The sequence below is a fragment of the Nematolebias whitei genome, chromosome 9, assembly GCF_014905685.2.
Source record: "Nematolebias whitei isolate Nwh7 chromosome 9, NemWhi1, whole genome shotgun sequence".
Classification (NCBI taxonomy): domain Eukaryota; kingdom Metazoa; phylum Chordata; class Actinopteri; order Cyprinodontiformes; family Rivulidae; genus Nematolebias; species Nematolebias whitei.
Window position 1 is genome coordinate 49,372,142 of NC_056506.1, and position 22,684 is coordinate 49,394,825.

At 39.6% G+C, this 22,684-nt stretch overlaps 1 protein-coding gene across 1 annotated transcript; it reads right to left on the bottom strand.

Annotated features, from left to right (window-relative positions):
- Positions 1-1,413: 1,413 nt before the first annotated feature.
- Positions 1,414-22,218, bottom strand: ranbp9 (RAN binding protein 9). Its single transcript, XM_037682440.1, has 14 exons — positions 21,870-22,218; positions 19,222-19,333; positions 15,821-15,873; positions 13,517-13,684; positions 12,283-12,305; positions 9,824-10,008; positions 7,817-7,929; positions 7,256-7,364; positions 5,281-5,435; positions 4,886-5,039; positions 4,290-4,411; positions 3,796-3,947; positions 2,930-3,041; positions 1,414-2,777 (listed from the first exon to the last, which is right to left on the bottom strand). Exons 1-14 carry the CDS (start codon positions 22,084-22,086, stop codon positions 2,647-2,649), a joined length of 1,806 nt encoding a protein of 601 aa, XP_037538368.1. The 5' UTR covers positions 22,087-22,218; the 3' UTR covers positions 1,414-2,646.
- Between the last annotated feature and the right edge of the window lie 466 nt (positions 22,219-22,684).

Sequence of the window (22,684 nt, forward strand, 5' to 3'; positions counted from 1 at the left end):
AGAAAAGCTCGGTTCCACCTTGAGGAGTACTGCAAACTCTGGACCCCTAAAGGGAACTAGGCTTAAAGATGATGGGTCTAAAGCCTCAGCATCCCCGTCCTCAGCCGTCATCCGTGTAAAATATTTGGTATAACATGTTAGCCACAGTGCAGTTGACAATACTGATTGATCTTTATCTGCAGAAAATAATCAGAATGAACTGAAAGCTTCATAAAATTCTCCCTTCAGGGAGGAATTGTGTTCGTACAGGCAGACTGAATGCTACCTAAAAATATAGCAGACGGAAAACGACATCAAAACTGGTGAAAAGTTGATCGTCTTTTTAGCCAATTCTGTGAACTGTATAAACAGAAAACATGTCTAACAAAAAAATGAAACTACTACTGAAAAGAAAAGCGAACCTGCATTTTGTTTTAATTTGGTATTTGTTCTGGGACAATGCAAATAAGAGACTTGTTCAGGTTTAAACTATTTTTACAGGGTGTTGTGGGGAGCAGTAGCGGTACCTGGGGCAAACTGAGCGCAGCAGTAAGGTTTAAAAATAAAACCATTTTTAAACGTCAGTTTTAAAGCATAAATGCTGATGATAAAATGTACTCTTTTTCTGAACAATATTTTAAAACTGAACTTAAAAAAAAAAAAAAAAGGTATTCGTTGAATAGAATAATTTTCTCATAAATGGTTAGTCGTAATTTAAAAAAATGAAGACCGGCTGACAATAACCAAGTGAATGTTTCTGTTCAGTGCCGTGAGACGACTTGTGCTGCGACTCGGTGCCTCAATGGTTTGTTCGTCTACAGAAACGGCCAAAGTGACTGGAAATACACCCAATAATGGCAACAGCCATGAAAACGCCATCTGGGATCAAAACGTGACAATTTAGTTTGTATTTGCGCTCAGGTTTTTGAATAAAGTATGCGGATAGGATTAAAAACCTACGAGTGTTGAAAAAGCATTGAAGTTAACAGCTTGTTCTAGCAGGCGTTTTAAAAAGCCACGTTTAAAGGCGGAGCTCCGTCTTTGATGCTCCGCCACCGTTTGATCCCAGATTTTTATTCTCGACCGCTTCTCTTTAGCATTAACAAGTGGATTGGCTCATTTTTTTCATCTAAATGTCTTTTTGCAACGAGTACCTTTAATGATCCTGTTATTTTGATACAAATCCAGTTCAGAAAACTCTTAAGTCCATTTATTAAAGAGGCAAAGGGTCAGCTAGAGCTCAGGAGGATAAATAAAAGGGCCATTTTGGCTCTGAGTTTTCTTACGGCTCGAAAATTAATATGGAAATAAAATCAATGCGTGCTGTGCGTCATGGATTTAAGAGGGTGAATGATTTGTTCAGAAGCGTCTGAAGGTTTTTCCTGATGAGAATCCGTCCAACAAATCATCAAAACCTGTCAACATTCTGCTTTTGTAGGAGCCCTGGAGTCAAAAAGGCAACGAAAAAGGGAACAGCCAGCACATTTCAGGGGTTGCTGGTGTCAGTACAAACATTTAAAAGATTTTTTTTATGATTTCCTAGTTTTTTGATAACTAAATAGGTCACTCTATTGATATAGTTCCATTTTGTTAAATTCTTATAGAAACGTTAACATGTACACACGCTCGTCACTGGTAATCGGTGGAATTGGGACCTTTATTAATAAGTGGGTGGAACTTGCTGTTGCTGGCGCTCAACAAATATACTGTGAATGCAACAATAATTAATGTAATGATAATTAGAATAATAATCATTATTGTCTGCACCATGCCTTGTAAACCTGAAAAAATTAAATTCAACAAAACAAAACGCTGGGTAAACTCCTCCGACCCCCCCTCATTCTGCTGAAGAAAAAAAAAAACTAAACTAAAGATTAAAAACAGGGAACGTCAAGTTGAGACTTGCAGATTCTGTCCGGCTTCTTCCAAGTATCGAGTCCACATGCGAATCTGCCCATATTCTGGTCGGCAGAGGGAGGTGGAGTTGGTGCAGGGGGGGGTGGAGCGCTGTCGATAGCTGCGGTTCGAGCGCTCGGTGAAGAGGGTCTCGAGCCTGTCCTCAGCAGGTGTCAGCCTCCATGTTTGTGTGCATGTTCTCCTGGGAAGCCATGCTAACTGAGGTTAGCATCGTCAGCTGTGATGGCCACAGGTCTTGTTATATATATTTTTTTATCTCCCTCCCCCTCACCATTTACATTTGATCACTATTGGTTTTGTCAAGCTGCCCACCCTGCCTTGATGCCCCCACGCGTGCAGGGGCTGCAGCCGTGAGGCCACGAGTTCAGCTCAGTGTTTTCAAGTTGCTGCCGTTCCCTCGCTGTCAGTCAAGAGGATGCAGCAGCCTCGGGGGGGCTGAAGGATGGGACAACAGAGGGGAAGGCGTAACTTTTTTTTTTTTTTATGCAGGTGTTTGTGTATTTAAATGTACGTGGTGTGAACGCCAAAGATCTGCCCAGAAATGACTCCCGACCCTCCGTGGCGTTCATGTTGGTTTGTAGAAGCAGAACAAGCAGCGACGGAGATGGAAACTCTCTACTGGTCCTATGGAGGATGTTCTCCTCAGCTAACAGGACTAGATGGATGGAAGAGGGGAGGAAGACATTTCTGGCCAGCCCTCTGAGTGCATGCTTGCGTGTGTGTGTGTGTGTGTGGGGGGGGGGCATATGGTTAGTGCAGGTAATCGTCCACAGAGGCGAAGGCGCAGGAGCCGATGCCAGTTCGTGCCATGATGGCAAGGCACTGGGCAGCCTGACCCACTGCCTGGGCCAGGGGGGGCTGCTTGGGAAGGTTGTGAGTCTCTGGAGAAGAAAAGAAAAAAGGACGACGACGTCACAACCTGCTGTAAAACTCAGCACCTCCATTCTGCCCTCGTGATTTTCTCATCAGAACAGCTTGTCCCTGTAAAGAACTTTCCTTCAAAGCTCAAAAGTGATGAAAATACTGACGATACCTAATATTGCACTGTTGAGGGTGGAGCAGACCGGTTCTCTCTGGACGGCGTCCAGCTGGTAGCCCACTGGGCTGGTCCAGGGGTCAGAGTAGGCCAGCAGGCTGAACGCATCCTGCAGCAAAATTCACATTTCACAAAATTTACGACAACTGACAGCCATCTTTGATCGTGTTGCAAATATTCCTGAAGTTTTACGACTGCATCTTCTCAACGACAACATGTTTCCCCACTCGGTCCTCCACATTTTAAACACTCGAGTTCAAATGTTGTCAAACAAATACAGTACATTACCGAGTCTCCACTCTATCAAATACATCTCATAGATTTCAACTTACTAAAAAAAGTATTCTGCATATTAACACACAACAGAAAATAAACGTACTTGGGTCCTTTTAAACATATAGTCCTGAACAGTTTACGAGACGTTTTGAAAGAACAGAATGTTTTTGAGGGATTTGCTGAAAGTCTACTGATTATTTTTATTTTTAAATCCCTGTTCTTTTGCCAATATTGTAGATCTATTCTAACAGAAATTACTGATCTCAGCAGAGAAACAGCCATCAGGGACCCTGATCCTTCGTTCATCAAGTGTCATAAAGAAAACACACATTTCCAGAACGCGTTTGTGCATTTTCTTCTGCCTTTAGCGTTTTCTAAAACAGATGTTTTAGCATCGGCTGCTCAAGTATTTTTGCTCCAGATCTCAGGAACCGACATGGTATTGTGCAAAATTATATAAATATTTTTAGTAGATTTCTTCTAATAATAAAAAAAAGATTTATATTTAGTTAAAGTAGTTCATAACAAATGCCTCAGACGTGAAATCAATCTAAACATTTACAACAAAGCTTTGTGATTTGCGTCACCTTCAACATCTTCTTGTTGGTAGAGTTCTTGCCACATTCTCGGCGGAGGTGTTCGCTCATACTCTGGAGCTCCCTGCCGAAATGGATCATTCTCTCAATGGCCGCCTGGCTCCCGCCGCACAGCTGCCTCTTGGACTGAGTCGACTCCACCTCTGCACACAGTTCAGTTATGATTACTGTCAATTTAACAAAACTAGAAGCACTTTCCCCTCCAATGAAGCTCCTGTAAGATGGGGTTCATTGTTCAGCTCTTACACCCAGTGCTGGAAAATACCTCTTTTTATTATTATTCCAAGTATAGTAGTATTTTATGTTTCACATATCATCTTGAGGGCCAGATAAGATGTCAACGAGGGCCACATTTGGCCCCCGGGCCTTGAGTTTGACACATATGTGCTGAAGAGTCTGCTAAAAGTCAGCTTGATCAATCAAACAACTCGACTCACTAAACGTTGGAGATTAACAACCATTTATCGTCTCCACTCTCTACCCACCCATGTCTGCATCGCAGTCGTCGGGTTCTGTGGCGTGTTTAGAGGTACCGTTCAGAAAACCATTGGAGGACGATTCTGTCACTCCGTTAGTGAAGTGGTCCACCTCCATGTCCACGTCGTTACTGAGGGAACGGGACAAAGACAAATTCCACCGTTAGCAGGTTCTGCTCCGTCTACAGCAGCAAGTCGTTTTCCTGTCATCAACGTCAAACTGACATTATTGTAAATTATTCGCAGCAAGTGTGACTGAAATCAACCAACTAGAATAACCGGCGTTAAACACTTCATCTGTAAACAGTGTTTACTACTAGTTACTTTAGTGCATGAGAAATGAGGTCTGACGGTAATTACAGATCGTTACAGCTGTGCTTCTTGTAGAATTCATCGTTCCACCTTTATGTACGTGGATAAGAGTTTATTCAACAGTTCTGTTTTTGTGCCTGGTTTAGTCGTTTCCAAATCCTCTTTCACAAAGAACAGTTTTAAACCACTGATCCTGGAGGTTTAGATCTTGTGTGGTGGACACAGCAGGGCCACAGAGTTCAGTCCAGCACGTGCACGTCATCCTGCTGTGTTGGTGTGGCGTTACTCGGTACCTGGTGATGGGCTGCTGGCTGTGGCTCCCGTTGAGGCTGATGTCAGAACCCTGGATGGTAGAACCAGCGCTGGGGGGGCTGGGCTTGTGGCTGTGAGGGGAGGAGCTGTGGCTCTTATTAGACGTCACGCCATTACAGCAGTTACTGTCGAGCCCTGCAGCAGATACAGATGTTTTGAACGACACAAGTGACTTCATTTTCATTTGACTAATTATTTATTTTTTTAATGTGCTGTGACTGTGATGGCTGTGACTTGCGGTTTCTCTCATTTTAACCTTTTAACATAAAAGTCAACAGAAAATCTGATGTTTATGTCAGTTCTTTTTTAATTCTGTACACAAACTGGATTCCTTTGGCAGCCAGATGTGAATGCACGGAGCACAGCTAGACTGTACCTGTGAGGTAGGGCTGGGAGCCGCTGGCTTTGTGGCTGGGGCTGCTGAAGGGCCGGGGGGAGCCGGGGTAACTGTCCTGAGACTTTGGGCTGCGTCCACCAAGACACCTCACCTCACTGTCCGTCCCATTCACCATCTCTATGAACTGTCTCACCCTGGAGACGCAGGGGAATGGGAGAGGACGGGGAGGGAGACAGCAAACAGAAGCCACAACAAATAATGAAGTTAAAAAGAATCAAGAGCGTGCAGAGGGTGGAAAGAAAGCGGTCAATATGCAGATTATAGCAGAATAAAAGAATCATAAAAGGAAGAAGGAACATTTTGGAAGATTATTGTGTAAAAAAAAAAAAACACCAAGAAAGATTAAATAAAATAAAAAGCTTCTGTGCATTTGCAGCAAAACAAACAAACAAAAAAAACATGTCTGCTTATTTAACTTATACCTTCAAAACAAAAAATTTAAAGCTACTTTTGCACAAATTTGAGTTCCTCTGGACTTCCTCGTCGTCCTCAGACTTTGAAGAGGCACTCGCAGCGTATTTAAAAAAGTATTCTAGCAGAAAATCTTTCCAAGCATCCTTCCCCACACCACACATTCGAGAGCTTTTTCCTGCGTACAGCTCAATTCTCAAAGGTTTTCACCTAACGAGGAGAATACAAAGTACGTAACCTTAGTAGAAGTACACAGTACAGAGTGTAGATGACCTTAGTAAAAGTACACAGCATAGTGGTCTCTAATGAAGCTCCATCCAGACCAACATCATTCATTTCAGTGTTTTTAATTGAGGGGTGGTCAGATACATTTAAACAAAATTAAAGCAAAGGAAGATAATTTAACTTTCATTTTTTCTGATTGACATATTTCTGCCCTAACATCAACATTTTATTCAAAGGGATTTTATTTACAGGATTTCAGCTCAGGTAGTTATTTAATACTATTTATTTTTCATATTTGATAATTTATTCAAGTACGTTTACCACAGTAGTTACCCCTCGGTGTGGTTCTAAATATAAATCCAGTTTAGCTCATCCAGACAGACACAACACCTTGTTGTTGTTAAAACAGTGAAGAATTTAAGTTTGCAGATATTTATAATAAACTACAAACACCTGAAATATCTCTCAGAGATAACTTGGTGAATTTAAAGGTAAAAAAAAAAGTTAAACAGGGACACAACTTTGCTATAATCTGGGGCATATAAATATTAGTCTTTTAGCATTAAAATTGTTTAATTATAAGAATTAAAGCAGCAGACGCTGCCTCTCATTGTTACACACTCAGGCTGAGCGCCTGTTGGAGATGCCGTCTCATTTGAAGACCAGGAGTTTGGTAACGTACGCAAGTTGCACGGGTCTGAACGATGACGACGCTCCAAATGCATTAACATTTAATACGAAGTTAGATTTTAGATGGGAAAAGTCTCGGGGAGGTCAGGGGCGCGGGGGTGATGGTGTATCAGTTCAGGTATCTCCTTCAGCTGCAGTGAATTGGTCATGTGCAAACACGTTTAATATGTGGATGTTTAATAAATTATTACGTCATCACCTTTTGTTAGGGTGTAGGGCGTCCTCCTTGGAAAACAGTACAGAAACAGTAGTTTGTACAGTAGCAATGTAAGTAGCAATACCATGTAAGCATGGTATTTGTGATTAGAGGCCTCCTCAGTTGCATTGGGAACACTGCGCTCACCTGCTCTGCTCGGGTCAAACTGGGCTCTGGTTCTGTTTATTTCTTGGAAGAAGAATCAGTTTAAGCCCTGGATCATCATTAGATTGGATGGCTTTAACAAGACCACAACAAAACACAAGTTTCTTCTCCTTTTCATTTTTACAGAAGTTCAAAATGAGAGTCGCGGCGACGGAGAACTTTAATCCTCGTCCATGGAACAACCTCGAGGTCTGGTTGTCCGAGATGAAAAAAAGTCACTCGGACAAATGGAAACCGTTTATGTCTACCACCCCTGTTCAGTCTTACTTGAGCATGAAGAGGAGGTCTGAATTTCTTTCCAGAAGGTTGGGGTAGAGTTGCTGAGTGGTCTCGATGGCTTCGCCCATTCTACCCGACAACACCAGCTTCTGGATCTCTGCAAACCAACGGCAAACATTTTGCTGCTTTACTCACAAACACTACAGTCTTCTGATTCTAGCCTCAACTTTAGTTCAAACATTTATCTAAATATTCACAAATCCTGAGGTTTGAAATAATCAACACGTCCGGGCAAGGGAACATTAAGTCCGTTTATTTCTCTCATCATCGGGGTCTTTGGGCTGCACTTTGTCTGGTCCCTCACCTCATGGTCCCTCATTTTCTTTTAATAAATTTGTTTATTAGTCAAAACTTCAATATTTAAAATGTGTATTTTTTAAATCAATGTTTTTCTATGACTTGTTACAGGTTTTAAATACTTAAGAGTAATGTGAGTTTCAGTGCCGTCCACGTCCTGCAATTCATAACAAAACGATGTTTCTCCATGTACAAAAATCTGGAATAAGTAAACATGTAAATAAGTAAAAAACAATAAACCAACAGACTCACTTTGTCTGTTTTTGATGGAGGCAAGCTCCTCGTGCACGGCCTGGTCGGTGGATTTGGCAAAGGCTTCAGCGGTGGCGCAGTAACTGTGGTGCACCAGGTACGAAGCCACCATCCTGTCAGGAAAACAAACAAAGCACTCACTGAAATATGGGCAGTTTATCACATTCTTACAAAAAAAAATTTTTTTTTTGGCTTTTCAAAACCCCTAACCCTTGTCAGACAGTATGATCAGTTTTTAAGATGGTTGTCTTGAAGATTACTTTAAACATTTTATCAACGTGTAGAGCAAAACCAGCACGTCAGCATAATTTAACTGCTGCAAAGTTTAGGAAGCCTCATAAGATTCATGAGTAAAATACCCTGCAGGTAAGACCTGATACAGATCCAAGACAAACGCGGTGCAAACTTTGAGGTTTTTTTATTTTTATGGCCTGAACATTACTAACAAAGCATAGAACAAGTGGTTTATCAAGCTGAATCAAATAAGAACAAGCAGAAATTACTTTTAACCAGTATTTCCTGTTCAGATTGACTAAAAACTTTATTAAATTAACAGAATGTGAGAAAACAATGTTTTATGTCACTTTAAACGTGACAGAAAATGTATAAATGGCATATAAGAAGCAGAAAGTCACTTTGTAAACTAATCCACAATAAGAAATCTGTTCAGCTTTGGTTTTCACTTCTGTTTTTGAAGCGATAACAAAACTTTCCTCATCATTATTTAAGTCCCTGCAATTCTTCAGACGGCACCAATGTTTTCAGGATGATCTCGTTTCTTGGCTGCATGCTATTAGCACAGTTTATTTTTATTTAATGAGCTCTGTTGACAGTGTAAGCATGGTATTTGTGATTAGAGGCCTTTGCTCTGAACGACTCCTCGTTATGTTTCTGTCGCTCCACAAACACAACGCTTCCCATTCACCGCTTTGACGAGAGCGTAAAAACTTCCTGTTTTCCTCCCAGCCTGCGAGCGTCTTTTCTGGTCAAAGCAACGACTCTCCATTACACCCACCCTCTACTCCAATCTGCACCAAATGGAGATTTAATCCATTCAGGACAAGTAATCATAGCAACAGAGAGCTAATCCCATCATGGCTTGGCATGAGCAAAACCGAGTCCCTCAGCTTTTCTACTGGATCACGGCTCAGACTCTTTGAGGCCAGTGGTCCAGCTGGGCCTTGATCCACCTCAGGTCAACATTATCACATCACTTGGGGTCTTTTCTAAACTCTCAATACTAAAACTCAGTTACTACAAATCTGCTGAACAGACAGAAAATTACTCTTTGCCTCAGAGTCTAGGATGAAACAAGCAATTATTTCAAATACTGTATATAAATAAAAAACAAGAATACCAACAAACCACCACTTTGCTGGTGTAAGGATGACTCGCTGAACAAGCATGCAAAACATTTAAAGATCAAATCTGTTGTCTTTGAAAATGTTCCACCTTCATCCATCTCCCGTTTATGTCTGCAGGAATGAGAAGTTTAATGAGGCCTGAATGCAGCAACAGTTTGTAATAACCGAACTTGTTAAACTACAGACTGAAGCGAGGAACAACGTGCACCAAAAGTTACTGCGAGCTTTGAAAGTTCAGTCAACGTCTCCTTTACTGCGAGGTAACAACCTTAAACTGCATCTATAAAAGACGGCGAGTATCCTCTTCATACATGAAACCAAACAAACCCAACGCCCATAAAGAGGATGAACGGTTGTTGCCTTGGTGCGGACAAAACAGCAAAATTCAGAGATTCAGATTCAGAGAGATTTATTTGTCATACACACCACATGTGGTACATGAGGTAACAAATCTAAAATGGTGCCAGTCTGTATTTTTTTTATAAAGTCAATGTGAACATAGGGCTGTCACGATAACCAATTTTGCTGGGCGATTAATTGTCTCATAAATTATTGCGATAAACGATAATATTGTTTGAAATTTGACAATAATTAGTCATTATTGTCAAACGAAGGTAATAATTCAGTTTTTTAATCCTCTTACTTTTGGATCATGGACTGCCACTCGCCCTCACGCTCTCCAGTGGGGAATCTGTCGACTTGAGCCTGAATCTTCGTCCTCCACTCTCGCATGTAGTCCTCAATGTCAAACACGAACGGATGCTGGCCAAAGTTTGCATCCACCACCTCCCCTGGAGTCTGAAGGCCCACGGTCGGGTACAAGTTGGGCTGCAGCAGAAAGAGACAGAACGGTCACGAGGAGGAAACGGCACAAGGAATGTAATCTGAACAATCAATCAAAACAGGAAATGATGAGAGGGCAGGAAAAATCAGAGGAAATAACCTTTTGTCTACAATTAACCCTTGAAAGTAAAATAAGAGTTAAATTGTTAAATTTAATAATAAGAATGATTTCCACTGAGCAGATTCAGCAGAACACATTAATCAAAGTGACAGATGTCCTGCTTTGTTCATATAAGAAACAATGAGTCAACATTTATTTTGCCAGGTGCTGAGATTTTAGACTCAAACCCTTTTTGGCATCCAGTTCTGGCAGTCGACTTGGCTATTGTTTCAATCTAATCTTCCTGTCACTACAGTTTCCTCCTGATAAAATGTCGTCCTCGCAGATCAATAGCTTTTCAGACGGAACTCAGATTAAAATGCCAGTATTGACAGGATTAACAATCAGAATTTTACAGTAAGATTAAAGCCCTTTAAATGCTGATTGTAGAGCAAAGAATGGAGCGTTTGTTTGCAGATGCTATGCAAAGACCAGACCCAACAGTTCAAACACGCAGCAGCGTTTTTTGAACACTCAGTAAATTTGATTTGTTTGACAAAGAATTAGACATTTGCGAGAAAATTCACGGCTCTATAAATAAACTGATTTCAGATCTGAATCTGAAATCAGTTTATCGATACGCATTTGATTTTGTAATTTCAATTCATGGCAGCAAAATAAACAGTTCTCACATTTCTTATTGTCTGTGTTGCTTTAATTAAATTAGTAAAAATGATCCATTCTGTCTAAATTACTTGGATGATAATAAAAAACATAATGCTAAACGTAGCCAATAGATAATTTACGTGAATAGTCGATTTAAAAAAGCCAAATCTCAACATCCTGTGCAGCAGCATGAGACATTCATACAGGATTTTCTGCTGCTGTGGCTTTAAAACGTCCACAAAATACAAAGTGTCCATTTTACTTTTAAATAGAGAATATATGCACGAGTGAAAAATGTAAAAAGTAGAAAGCAATTTTTGAATTTATTACATTGATGAATGGATATGGTGTATTAAAGCCCCTTAAAGAAAAAGAATAGAAACCACGTGTGTCTCTCAGGCTCGTCTTTGTCGCGGTTCAATAACCACAAAGGTCAGCTGCGCCGAGGTGACGCACTTCACTGCACAACTCTGGAGGAACATGAATATCAGGCTCACAGCCAAGTCTGGTTTTCTGCTCAATAGATTATTGTTGTGGTCAAGACTCTTCTTTTCTTCCCACAAAAACAGCCAGTGCCTGTTTTCACTTGCAACAGAATACATAGAAGGTGGGGAAAGAAAAACCCTTCTCATCCTCCACTCCGTTAATGCATGCATGAATCCCACTGGAACTAATGTTCATTTGGTGTAGGAGGACAACAAGACCGACATGATGGACGCATCGTGTTTAAACTTTCTCACAATCCTTTGGCGTCTTAAGGTAAAACACAGACGGCAGTTTAGGACTCATTTTAACGCGTTCAAACGAATTAGCAGAGGGAAAGACGGTAGGTGCAACTCGAATTATGACGTCGTATTCACAGCCGTTTGTTACAAACACAGAAGAATAAAGATTCTAGCTTTATGAAGATTAATAAACTTTATGTGCTAGTACTATAAACACAATTACGCAGGTTTAGATTTTAGAAAACGTGTGCCTGGTAAAAGTGTTGATATATTTATTTTTGCTTAATTCAAATAAATTCTTACAAGTCATGTGACTTGTGAACATTGTAATAAGGAAGGGGGTGACGAAACACTGAAACTGCCCGCATTAAAGAACGCATCACAACATAAGTACAGAATAAGTACATGAATGAATATACAAATTAAAGTTCTGCCATTATAAAATTATCCATACAATTAAAAAAAATGTTGATGGCACTGTGCAAGACTAAAATCCTGCACATTATCAAACATCAAAACATCATTAAATTTCACCAGAAATACTTGTTTATGACTGAAAACAGCCAAACAAACATAAAACTATTGACTTGATAACTTCAGCCATATTTTATAGAAGTAAATGTCTTTGTGGTCACCTGAAATATATGATAAGCATCTGAACCATTCAGGTTTTTCAGCCTTTAATCTATTTTTTAAGAGTAAACATGTTGACTGCAGTGGACATTCTGCAGAAGATGAAACACTTCTATGAATAACCTGGTGTCCAACAGAGATGATAAATAATGGAAACTAAAGGTAACTCAAGGGCAAACAAAAGTGGGTACTTACTGGCAAGTCCGTGAAGGCAATACCTGCAGAGGAACAAAGAAAGTGTCAGTATGACTTGACCATTTCTAAACTCAGCAGTCCACAAGGCCACGGTCTGTGTGTTTACAGAAGATGAAGTAATCTGGGCATCATCCTCTTTCTACAGAAACTTAACAAAATCAGTTACATGAACCAAGATGGATCTTTAGCAAGATGGCTCACATGGCCCGAGTTAGCTGTGGAACACGCGTTTCGAAAACAACGCACATAATGAAAATATAAAAATCTGTGTAGAGAACAGAAATCACATCCGTTTACTCTGGAGAATATTCTTGTTTATTCAAAATACAAATACTTGCCGTTTACTTTCATCTCTGTTAGATATGCCACTGAGAAATATAAAAAGGGATTTTGCAGAAATGGATTTTTATAGTGAATCAACTACCCTTGATTTTATTCTAATACAATATCTGATTGAAAATTTGTCATAGTAAAAAAAAAAAATCCATTTGAGCCAAATGCATGTTTCATAACTTCACCGTGGCACATCTACAAACGCATCACTTCATCCTTAGTTCAAAGACTTGAAACAAAAATTAAAAATAAAATGCCATCGTGCTGTTGCTGAGATATTTAATTCACAGGATTGCAACAAAACCACCCAGAAACTTGATGCTTCTATAAAATAAGTATTTGTCACACCAGTTTCTTTTAGAGGAATAAGTGAGTAAATTGTGACATGACATCACAACAGTATTCTTTGCAGAGTATGCATTGTAAAAGTTGCATGAAGATAAAATATATCACTTAATGCGTCACTGTTCAAAGCAAACAGCGTCTATCTCAATTTAATTTACAGTCTTCTTAGGGGACTCAGTAGCTTTTGTTGCTTTTTTTACATTTTACTTCCCTCTAATCCTACTGTTGACCTGAAACTTTAAGGAGGCACTACTTATATAATGATTATACAGAAAAGATTTAACAGACGCGTTAGTATCCTGCTTTTGATTTCCTAATTTAAAACTATCCTTTGGCAGATTAGCTGAATGCACTTGTCAAATAGCACATTTGTGAAATAATTTAGAAGTCTTAACTACATAGGATCAGAACGTTCTGACTGTTTCGGTCAGCAATTTAGATGTTACAACAGGTATCAAAATAGAAACAAACACTGAACCGAACAGAGCTGCAGGACACCGGTTATATCACCGAATACATACATGATCAAGTTCACCTTGGTTTCAGTGCTCCTTACCTAGGCTGTGCCCATTTTTTGTGTAAAAGCAGGTGTTGTTGATGAGGTTAACGCAGCAGCCAATCACATCGCCGGTTGTAAACGTGGGTCCGTACGGCTGTCCGGTGCCAGACGAGCAGAAGGAGTGGCCATCGTCGCCGTGATAACCATAAGAGTGCTTGTCCCAACCTGAAAGAGGTGAACACAAAAGAACTTGAACGAATGAATGAACTTTGGGGTTTTGGACCACTTTGGCATGGCTGCCTCAGAGGAGTTGATGGGGGAGAGGGCGGGCCCCGGAGGCCATCTTATCACCAGAAACTATTTTTTTCCACCATGGGAGTGTGTTTGTTGGTGGCTCCTCAGATTGAAGAAGTCATTCGGATGAAGGATGAAACGTCTCAGCAAAAAAAAAAAAAAAAAAAAAAAAAAAAAACACCAGTCCAGATGACCTGACTGAACATTGTTTGATTTTTACCTGGATTATCGAGCATGAACTTTGGCGAACACAAACTCATACATCCATGAGCAGAGCATAAAAAGTATTGTTCAAAGTACACAACAACAACGTCATCTCGACCATGTTTTATCACTTGCCATCATGAATGAAACGGAAAAAGAAGACTTCAACTCAACAAAGCGCTTATTTCAACTTGTGACAAGTATGAACAAGTGAAACAAAATTAGGCTACTAAGAACAAATGGCAGCAAAACAGCTGACAATGGGTGTGACTGACCTATGAGAAAATGCAAAGGTAGCACCTCAGCTAATTTTCATAAATTCCTCGAGAGAAATATAAATGGAAAACTGTCGGTGAAAGAAATTCAGGCTGAGAAACTGGACAAGACATCTCAAGTTGTTGATGCAACCAAAAGTCTATTTAATAATTCAGCTGTTTTGTGCCTCTGCCGTAGGATTCTTTATTAAACCATTAAGACAACCTCAGCACCTTGTTGTTAGCACGCTAAAAGAAACCTGCACATTTCATGCCTTGCTCAGGAACTCATCAGGGCACTTTGTGGGAAATCAGTAATCAGCTGAAGAAATGTGTCTTTTCAATGGACTGGTGTGTGTTTTACTGGTAAAACACTTTCATCGGCAACACAGCGACGCTTATTCGGTTTTCTTATAAAACTCAAAGTGCTCTCATAATAGCAGCTTTTGAACTTTTTTTTTTTCCTCCCCATGGCTGTTAATTTTAGCCTTTCTGGACATAATTACCAGTAATTGTTTTCCTCTGGAATAGACTTCGTATATAGAGCAGATTAGCTGTCCAGTGCTTCTTGTTGCCTTTATATAAAACTTAAAGTAGGGTGCATTTGTCCTATCTTTAAATAGGAGGACGCAGCCTCTCCTTCAGTATGGCTGTGCCCCAGGGCTGTTTTAACCTTAGAAACCAACAGGAAGAATCTGTGCGTTAAAGCTGAGCTGCACATTTAATCCTGCTGCTATACATTCATCACTCAGGGACTATTTAACGCTGCAGCACTCTGGTGTCCGTTCACCAGTTGGTATAGTTTCATTAGGCTTTATTCATCAGAGAAATTTGGAGTTTGCACTGGCCTCTTGTTATCTGCGTATGAAGAGAATGATATTTCTGGGTGGGTCTAGCTCTCGAAGCGATGACGGGGCGTCTGGGTTCCTGTTTGGCCTGATAACCTCAGCAGAGGGCATCACATGACGTTCTCATCACTAGAACCACGTCAGGGAAGGAACAGGTCCCAGCAGAAGATATTTTTTTATACTCACAAGGTGTGGACAGTGGTTTTAAAATTGGATTCCTTCATTAAACCTTTATTTTGCTACAGAGTTTGTGCAAATTCTCAGGGGCCCTGATCATGAAAAAATGTATACAAGTTTTGATAAAAGTCTTGATATTACCAGTTCCCCATGTGTTTTTAAACATTATGCATCTCTGCTTTACTAAATGTTATGTTTTTCTTACAGCCTCAGTTTAATTGTGCTCTGTAGTGACGCATTAGTAAAAAGAGATTAAAAAAAAAATGTAAATACAGAATTCACAGTAAGCTACTCAATGTTTGTTTGTTTTTTTAGTGTAAGCTCAGTCACAGAGTGGGACCATCACCAGCTGCAGAACATTTCCATATTCACTTTCTGCAGCATTTCCACCTTCATACAAACACTGTGTTCAAGCCTCACGAGACTAAAACATGCAGATGTAATCAGATAATTGCAGTTTTCCCTACTGGACTTTTTTTTTCCTTGGTAGTGGTATTTTATCAAGCAAAATAAAATCCAACATATAAACATATGCATTTAAAAAACACAGCAAACTGACAAAACTAGAGATAATGTAAACTTACCGGGGAGTCTGTTCATGTTTACACCCTGAGCTGAGAGGCCGATTCCCATGTACCTGTGGAGCAGAGATGAAACTTAATACATTTACGATTTAAAAAAAGAAGAGCCCGGCTCATTAACGTGCATATTTTCAATTTGCAGGTGACAAATCATGATTTTACTTTATTTTTTTTAAATAGGCAAACAATGGGACAGATATAAGAAAATAAAAGGTTCAAACCTGTTGAAGCTCCTAAACGAAGCCAACTTAAGTCCAGAACTTAATCCCTCACATGTGGGGGAGAATAGCTTGAGCATTGTTGTTGTAAAATGACATTACCGTTAAAATAAAGCTCAAATTTTACCTAAAGCCATTTTGTTTTCAGAGATTAAATCTAATCAAATGAAGCAAGCCAACACAGCAGCATGGGAGCATCTGTGTAAATGACCGACAGCAGTATAAATAAATACACCTGAACACGATGCAGAGTGATAATTCAAGCCCAATGACTTTTTTAGTTGTTTGCACACATGAAAAGGTGCAGAGTAACGTATGTAATGCACAGATCTTCCCTCTGCTCATGAAACTAAAGCGGTGCGTTTTGCTGAGATGTACACATTCGGACAGCAGTGAGGAAGAAGCACACAGGGTCTTCAATTAATTTCTGTTTTCTTGTACTCCACACAAACTGGGTGCCGTCACCGTCATCGACAAACACAACCCATCAGGCCCAAGGTCGAAGCAAAAATGTCCCGAACGCAGCAGCAACACAAGAAACAGGGAGTATCTTCTAAGATACTCATATTATCAATATACCAGCAGCTGCTGGCGTCACTGAAACCAGGCGTCCCGAAAGTGTTAGCAGGTTTTTAATTTACACGACACTAATGTCTCCTACAATATTTATTTAAAATGTCACTTAATTTCACACTCAAGACATCCGACTAGATTTTTGGTTTTGAGTGTAAAAACAGATGAACGTGAAAAACAAAAACTTTACACTTTAGTAAACTTTTATTTTACATTGCTGCATACACCTGAAGTAAGCATCATGTTGCCTATTGTAATTTGTATCTAAATACAACTGAGTAATGTACGATGAGTCTAGAGTCAGTTATTTATTAATAAAAGACTCATTTTGACCAGATAGATTAAAAGTAAGATTAAATTTGTTCCTTTGGGAATTATGAACGCTGCCACAAATGACCACATTTATTCAATGTGTAGGAGTTGTGCAGATGTAGCTACAACTTTCTGCCAACGTTTTCAAGCACAAATAATAAACATGTGAAGTTATTAAGTTTCTTCTAAAGAAATAAGCCGTATTTAGTTAGAGTTAATGTTTTTGAGATTATGTGTACAATTTACGGAGAAAATTACATTTTTACTTGAGAAAACAAATCAATTTGCCGAGTTTTCACAAATCCAAAAGTTATTTTTTATTTAAAACAGATGTTTTGTACAAGTCTCCAAATATCTACTCGAAACAAAAATACTGAACTTTTAGAAAACAACCGTTTGAATAAGAGGATTTATTTTTTCATCTTTGGGTGATGATATAAATTTGTTAATTTTACACATTTGCACAATCGGTTTTATTAATAAATATAAAAATACATTACGGCAAAGACTGGTTCAGTCCAAAGAACCAGTCCCCCGGCACAAAGAGTAATATTGTGCATGTTGTTCAGTGTCAGGAGGGTGATCAGTCTTACATTGGGGAAACTAAACAGCCACTGGCCAAAAGGATGGACCAGCACAGAAGATCAACATCATCAGGCCAGGACTCTGCGGTCTACACTCATCTCCAGGTCAGAGGTCACTCTTTCATGGATGAAGATGTTCACATCCTGATAGAGAGGAACGATGGTTTGAGAGAGGAGTAAAGGAGGCCATCTTTGTGAAAAGAAATCGTCCATCATTAAACAGGGGCGGAGCCTCCAGGTTCAACTGTCCCCCTCTTACAATGCTGTGATTGCTAGTATCACTCAGCCCTCTGTGAATAGTAAACAGCCATCAGGTGCTAATGACCTATTGTTAGGCTGATGGTCCTTCTTGAGCATGTGATCAGCTGGTTTTGGTTGTCAGCAGCAAACTGGTTGATCCACTCTGAGAAGGTGCTATTTAAGAGACTGAGCTGAATACAGCACCTCAGACTGAGGAAGTCTCTTGGATGAGAGACGAAACGTTTCTACATTTTTTTTGTTTTGTGAAAGTCCAGAGAACCAGACTTCACTTTTATAGAATTGTTTTTATTGCTTTTCTTTTGTTGTGCAACACATAAAGTACATCATGTCCTGCTTAAGAGCCACAAAAGGATGCTTCTAAGCACTTCTTCCATATTTTCAGAGGTAGGCGCACAGTTATAACTCAAAATCCTCTTTTATAGTTCATGTGTGAAATTGTTAAAATGTCTGAACAGCCTCTTGAAGATTTTTGCTGTTCACCAAAAAAAAAAAAACATCTACGTTTCATGAAAAGAAGCTTTTTCTTTGGCATCAATAATCTTGGCTTAGTGATTACATCTTAGAATTACTGTAAAGCCAATTAAATGACTCAAGTTTAGGATTACAAACTGCTGTCTACCTCAGGAGAATTTAAATCTTGCTTCCAATTCGTTAAGCTTTGGGGTGTGCAGTGGAACAGAGAGTGCTATGATCTGAATTTATACAGACTTTTCTAATGTACAGTTCATGTGCTAAACATTTACAAACATAACGCAGAACTAACGGACTCGTAGTGGAGGAAAGCGCGTAGGAATTCGAATAAAATAAACCTCGATTCATAAAAAGGTTAGCGACAAGAAACTTCCCCGGATGTAAAATGACAAAAAAGTTTATACAGAATAAAAATATGAAATGACTTAGAACTTTATTTTTAAAGATTTCCAACCAGTTTAAAGAAAATGGTACATTCTCCCAGATGAACACATTACTACTCATCATAACTGAGTTTAGAGGCCGTTTGTATAATTAGTAAATTTTAAGTCAGTGACCTTGATTGTAGCCTTGTTCAGAAAAAAATCATATACACCAGAAAATACTGCAGGCAAAGCTGCTCCTCCTTTTAATTTTAATTCAATTCAAAAATACTTCATTAATCCCAAAGGGAAATTATTTGATTTAAATTTAAGTTGTTATTGATATTTGTGTGGCTGCAGACAACTGTGCGATAGCTTTTACCTCACTTCATAATGTCAACAAGCAAAAGTATAAATATCTAAACATTACTTTAGTCACAGTTTCTCATGCAACTAAGCTTATTTTTAACAAATTCTTTAAGATTTCAGAGATTTGTAGGTACAACTATCAAATAATCTAAAATAAAACATTTTGTACATTTATAACACAAGTAACAAACATTTGATGTCTCAACGTGGAACATTAAAATAATTCAGTGTTTAACTTTATTCTGTGTTCTTACCCATCACGGCCTTTACTGATAATCTTCACCTCAAAGTAGTAGACCCCGCAGGCGGCTGGGATGGGGTGAGTGGCCCGTACAGATGCTGCATCCTTGGGGGTTTTGCCATGACCTTGGGTGTGGAGTAAAAAGTACAAAAATTTACTGGTTAATACTAATTAATTACAAATCCTTAATAAATCAGATGCCCAGTAAAATGTTCTCTGCAGCAGACTTCAGTTACCTACAGATTATATGCAAATTTAGATGAGCTGCTTCGTGGAAGACTCGCCCTCAAGTGACTATATTACAAGTAATGATAGAGGACAATCAAAGATATTTGTCACAACTTAAAACCCTTTATTAAGACTAAAACGCAATGACCAAATACATGTTTTAGTGTGAAACAAGGTAAACTTAATTAAGTCATATTTACCTGTAATAACTATGGTTTACACATAATTTCCGCTGTGTCTCGATAACCAACATAAGGACATGTTGAGGTTTTTAGTTTTCAGATTTGAAAAATAAACGTATTATTGGTTAATTTTTTTTCCCAAGTCAACCTTGAGCACAGGCCAGTGGTTACAAGATGATCACTGAAATGTTCTGAACATGAACCTCCTGTGCTAGGACTTGTGAACCTACTCATCCCGTTAGTCTTTAAAGCTAACATTAGCCCGAGCAGAGTGCAGAGCTGTTGGATACATTATTAAGGGTCATATATCAGGCGTGTTCACTCTGTTTAACATTACTTAGCAGCAGTCTAGTCTTTAAAATCAGTACATAACATGGCTGCTCAATATCCGTGGAAATACTGTCATACGAAGTACGTTAGTAAGACTGCTGATATCTTAAGATGTACTGATGTATTTAAAAAATATATATTCCTTTGCTTACATTACTAGTTACAATATTGTTTTCTAATGAGAATATTTGGTGATCCAAAAGAAGCTTGATGTGTAACTTCACTAACAGGTTGGATCATGCTGCTTTAGATGAATTAGAACCGCATAAAAAAAATATGGAAAACTGACATTTGCTCTTGTAAAAATGCTTCACAACAACTGAGCAAAAACATATTTTTAACAACTAATTTCTAAATGTTCTTTTTATCCATGTATACATTTACATTTAGGCCTCGTTCAGATAAAAATGTGTTAAATTACTCAAAAGTTGGGGATGAGCTGATGATTATCTGATGTGAAAATATTACAGGCAAATCTTGCATATTCCAATAACTAAATTCTGCCATTTACAAATCATGTCACTGGTTTTGAGATGCTAAATCAGTCTATCATATCATGATTTCAAAATACCATTGTTTTTAAAAATCAGCATGTTGTGGAGTATAATTTACAGTTACTGTATGTGTTCTTTGTGATTAATTGAATATAGAAAAAGTCTATAAAGCTTTTGGAGACATCCGAAGCACAACTTAGTATCCAAATATGTTGTTAGGCTATCCTCCAGTTCTTTATTTAGCTCTACGCAGCTATATTTGACTTGGCTGTATGCAACATGTGCATTTGTGATAATGAATTAGTCATTAAAACGGTTGCTAATTAAATGGACATGTTTTTTATATCATATGTGAAATGTGAGGTCTTGCCATTTAAATTAAACTGATATCATTCATTAAACTAATAAGTTTAGGATAATTATAGATAAATACCTTATTTTAAATTTTATATTAATTAATCCACTTGTGTTATTATTCATCTACAGATGAACCACCAGAAAACACAGAACAGCAAAACCTAATTAATCAAATATGGTCTGACTTTAAAAGCGAATTATTTATAGTGACTATATTTATACGGATAAAGAAGATGCAACTTCAGGTGTTTTTACTGTAGACCCTGGAAAAGGTTTATTAAAAAAATATATACGTTTTGCAACATTGTAACGTTTAACATGTCCATACCTGTAATATGAGATTCAGGTGAATTTAGGTGCAAAGACAGAACATTCTAGTTGCAACAAGGAAGAGCACAGTTCTGGAGCAGAACCCAGTCAGACCCAGTACAGAGGAACACACCCAGGAAGCACAGTTACACCTTATCCGAAGCCTTTTCTCCTAGGCCTGCACTCGAAGCCCTCATCATGGTCGCCTTGCTAAGCAACTAGTCCAACCTGAATGTCAAACAAGACACTTGATATTAAACCCTCAGCAACAACAAACAGCCCATGTCGTCGTGGAAGCCTAATAATAATTCTTCTGAGGCCAATTCCGAGTTTTGACGCACTAAGTCCCCCCATATTTAATCACTAAATGATATATTAGCCTATTAATTGTGAACGATGCGGGCTTTTCAGAATTAAACGGAGCCAAGCCACTCTTCTGTGTACTTTGTCAAAGGCTGTGCTGTCGTGATTATTAATTAAATCTGAAAAGGTGGCTCGGCAGGAAGCTTCATTGTGACAGTTCGGAGCTGACAAACTGGTTGAGAAGGTCGCAGCAAAGCTAACGAGCTGGTGGGTAGATGTTGGCAGTGGCTACACCTCACCAGCTGGTCGGGTTGCAAGATGTCCTCTGTCTTGTTGTTGATGAGCTACTTTGTTTTTAGCCGCAACGGCAGCTGCCTTTCTGAGAGCGTCAAGTTAAGCTAACGCGTTAGCATCGGGTAATAAAAGTGCTCAACTTGAGAGTGCCCTCCGTGCCATACCTTTATAGTGCACACGGAGATTGTTCTGAGACAGCCCGATGTAGCTGAACTTGTCCTTGGGGCTCCAGGACCGTGGAAGCGGGGTCTCGATTTCATTAACGGCTGGATAGAGTCGTCGGAGTCGCTGGTTGAGCTCCTTTTCCTGCTCGTTCAGAGCCGAGTCTCCGTGGACTACAACCGACATCAGAAACCCGCAGCCCGTTGACTGTCCAGACATGGCTCCGACGCGGCTTTTAGCGACAGCGGCTTGTCGGTAACAAGCCCGAACCACCGACTGGAGTCAGTCAGTGTCAAGTTTTAAAGGAGGTTGTAGCAAAGCTAGCTAGCTAGCGGGCTAAGCTAACTGGCTTCGCTGGTCGTAGTGAGGCAGCCAGAGCTGGTTAGCCAAACAGCTAACCTGGCTAACGTGTTTAGCTTTGGCCAGCAAAGGCAAAGCGATCGCCGAAATGGCTCAGGTTGGCATTAGCTGACACAAAGACACAAATAGTGACAGCAGATGGACGACGTCTGCCGCGTAGGATCCGAGAAAAGTAGACGGAACAGAGGCGAACCAGTCGGCGTTGGGAGCAGAGTCACCAGCACGGCTCGGGCAGACGCAAAGTAAAACAAGCTCGGCTAGGCTCGATCTTTTGTTTGTTGTCGGAGCGCGCTCCGCTGGCGTGATTGGCTGAGCAGCTCCACTCGCCTCCTGTGGGGATGCGAAGGCTGAACGTACAGCGGACGATGTGCACCTGAAAACGTTTCTGTAGCTTTAGCGGTCAGGGGCGAGCTCCGTCATCGTCTGTGCCTCGTGCGTCTTCACGCGCTTCTTCACA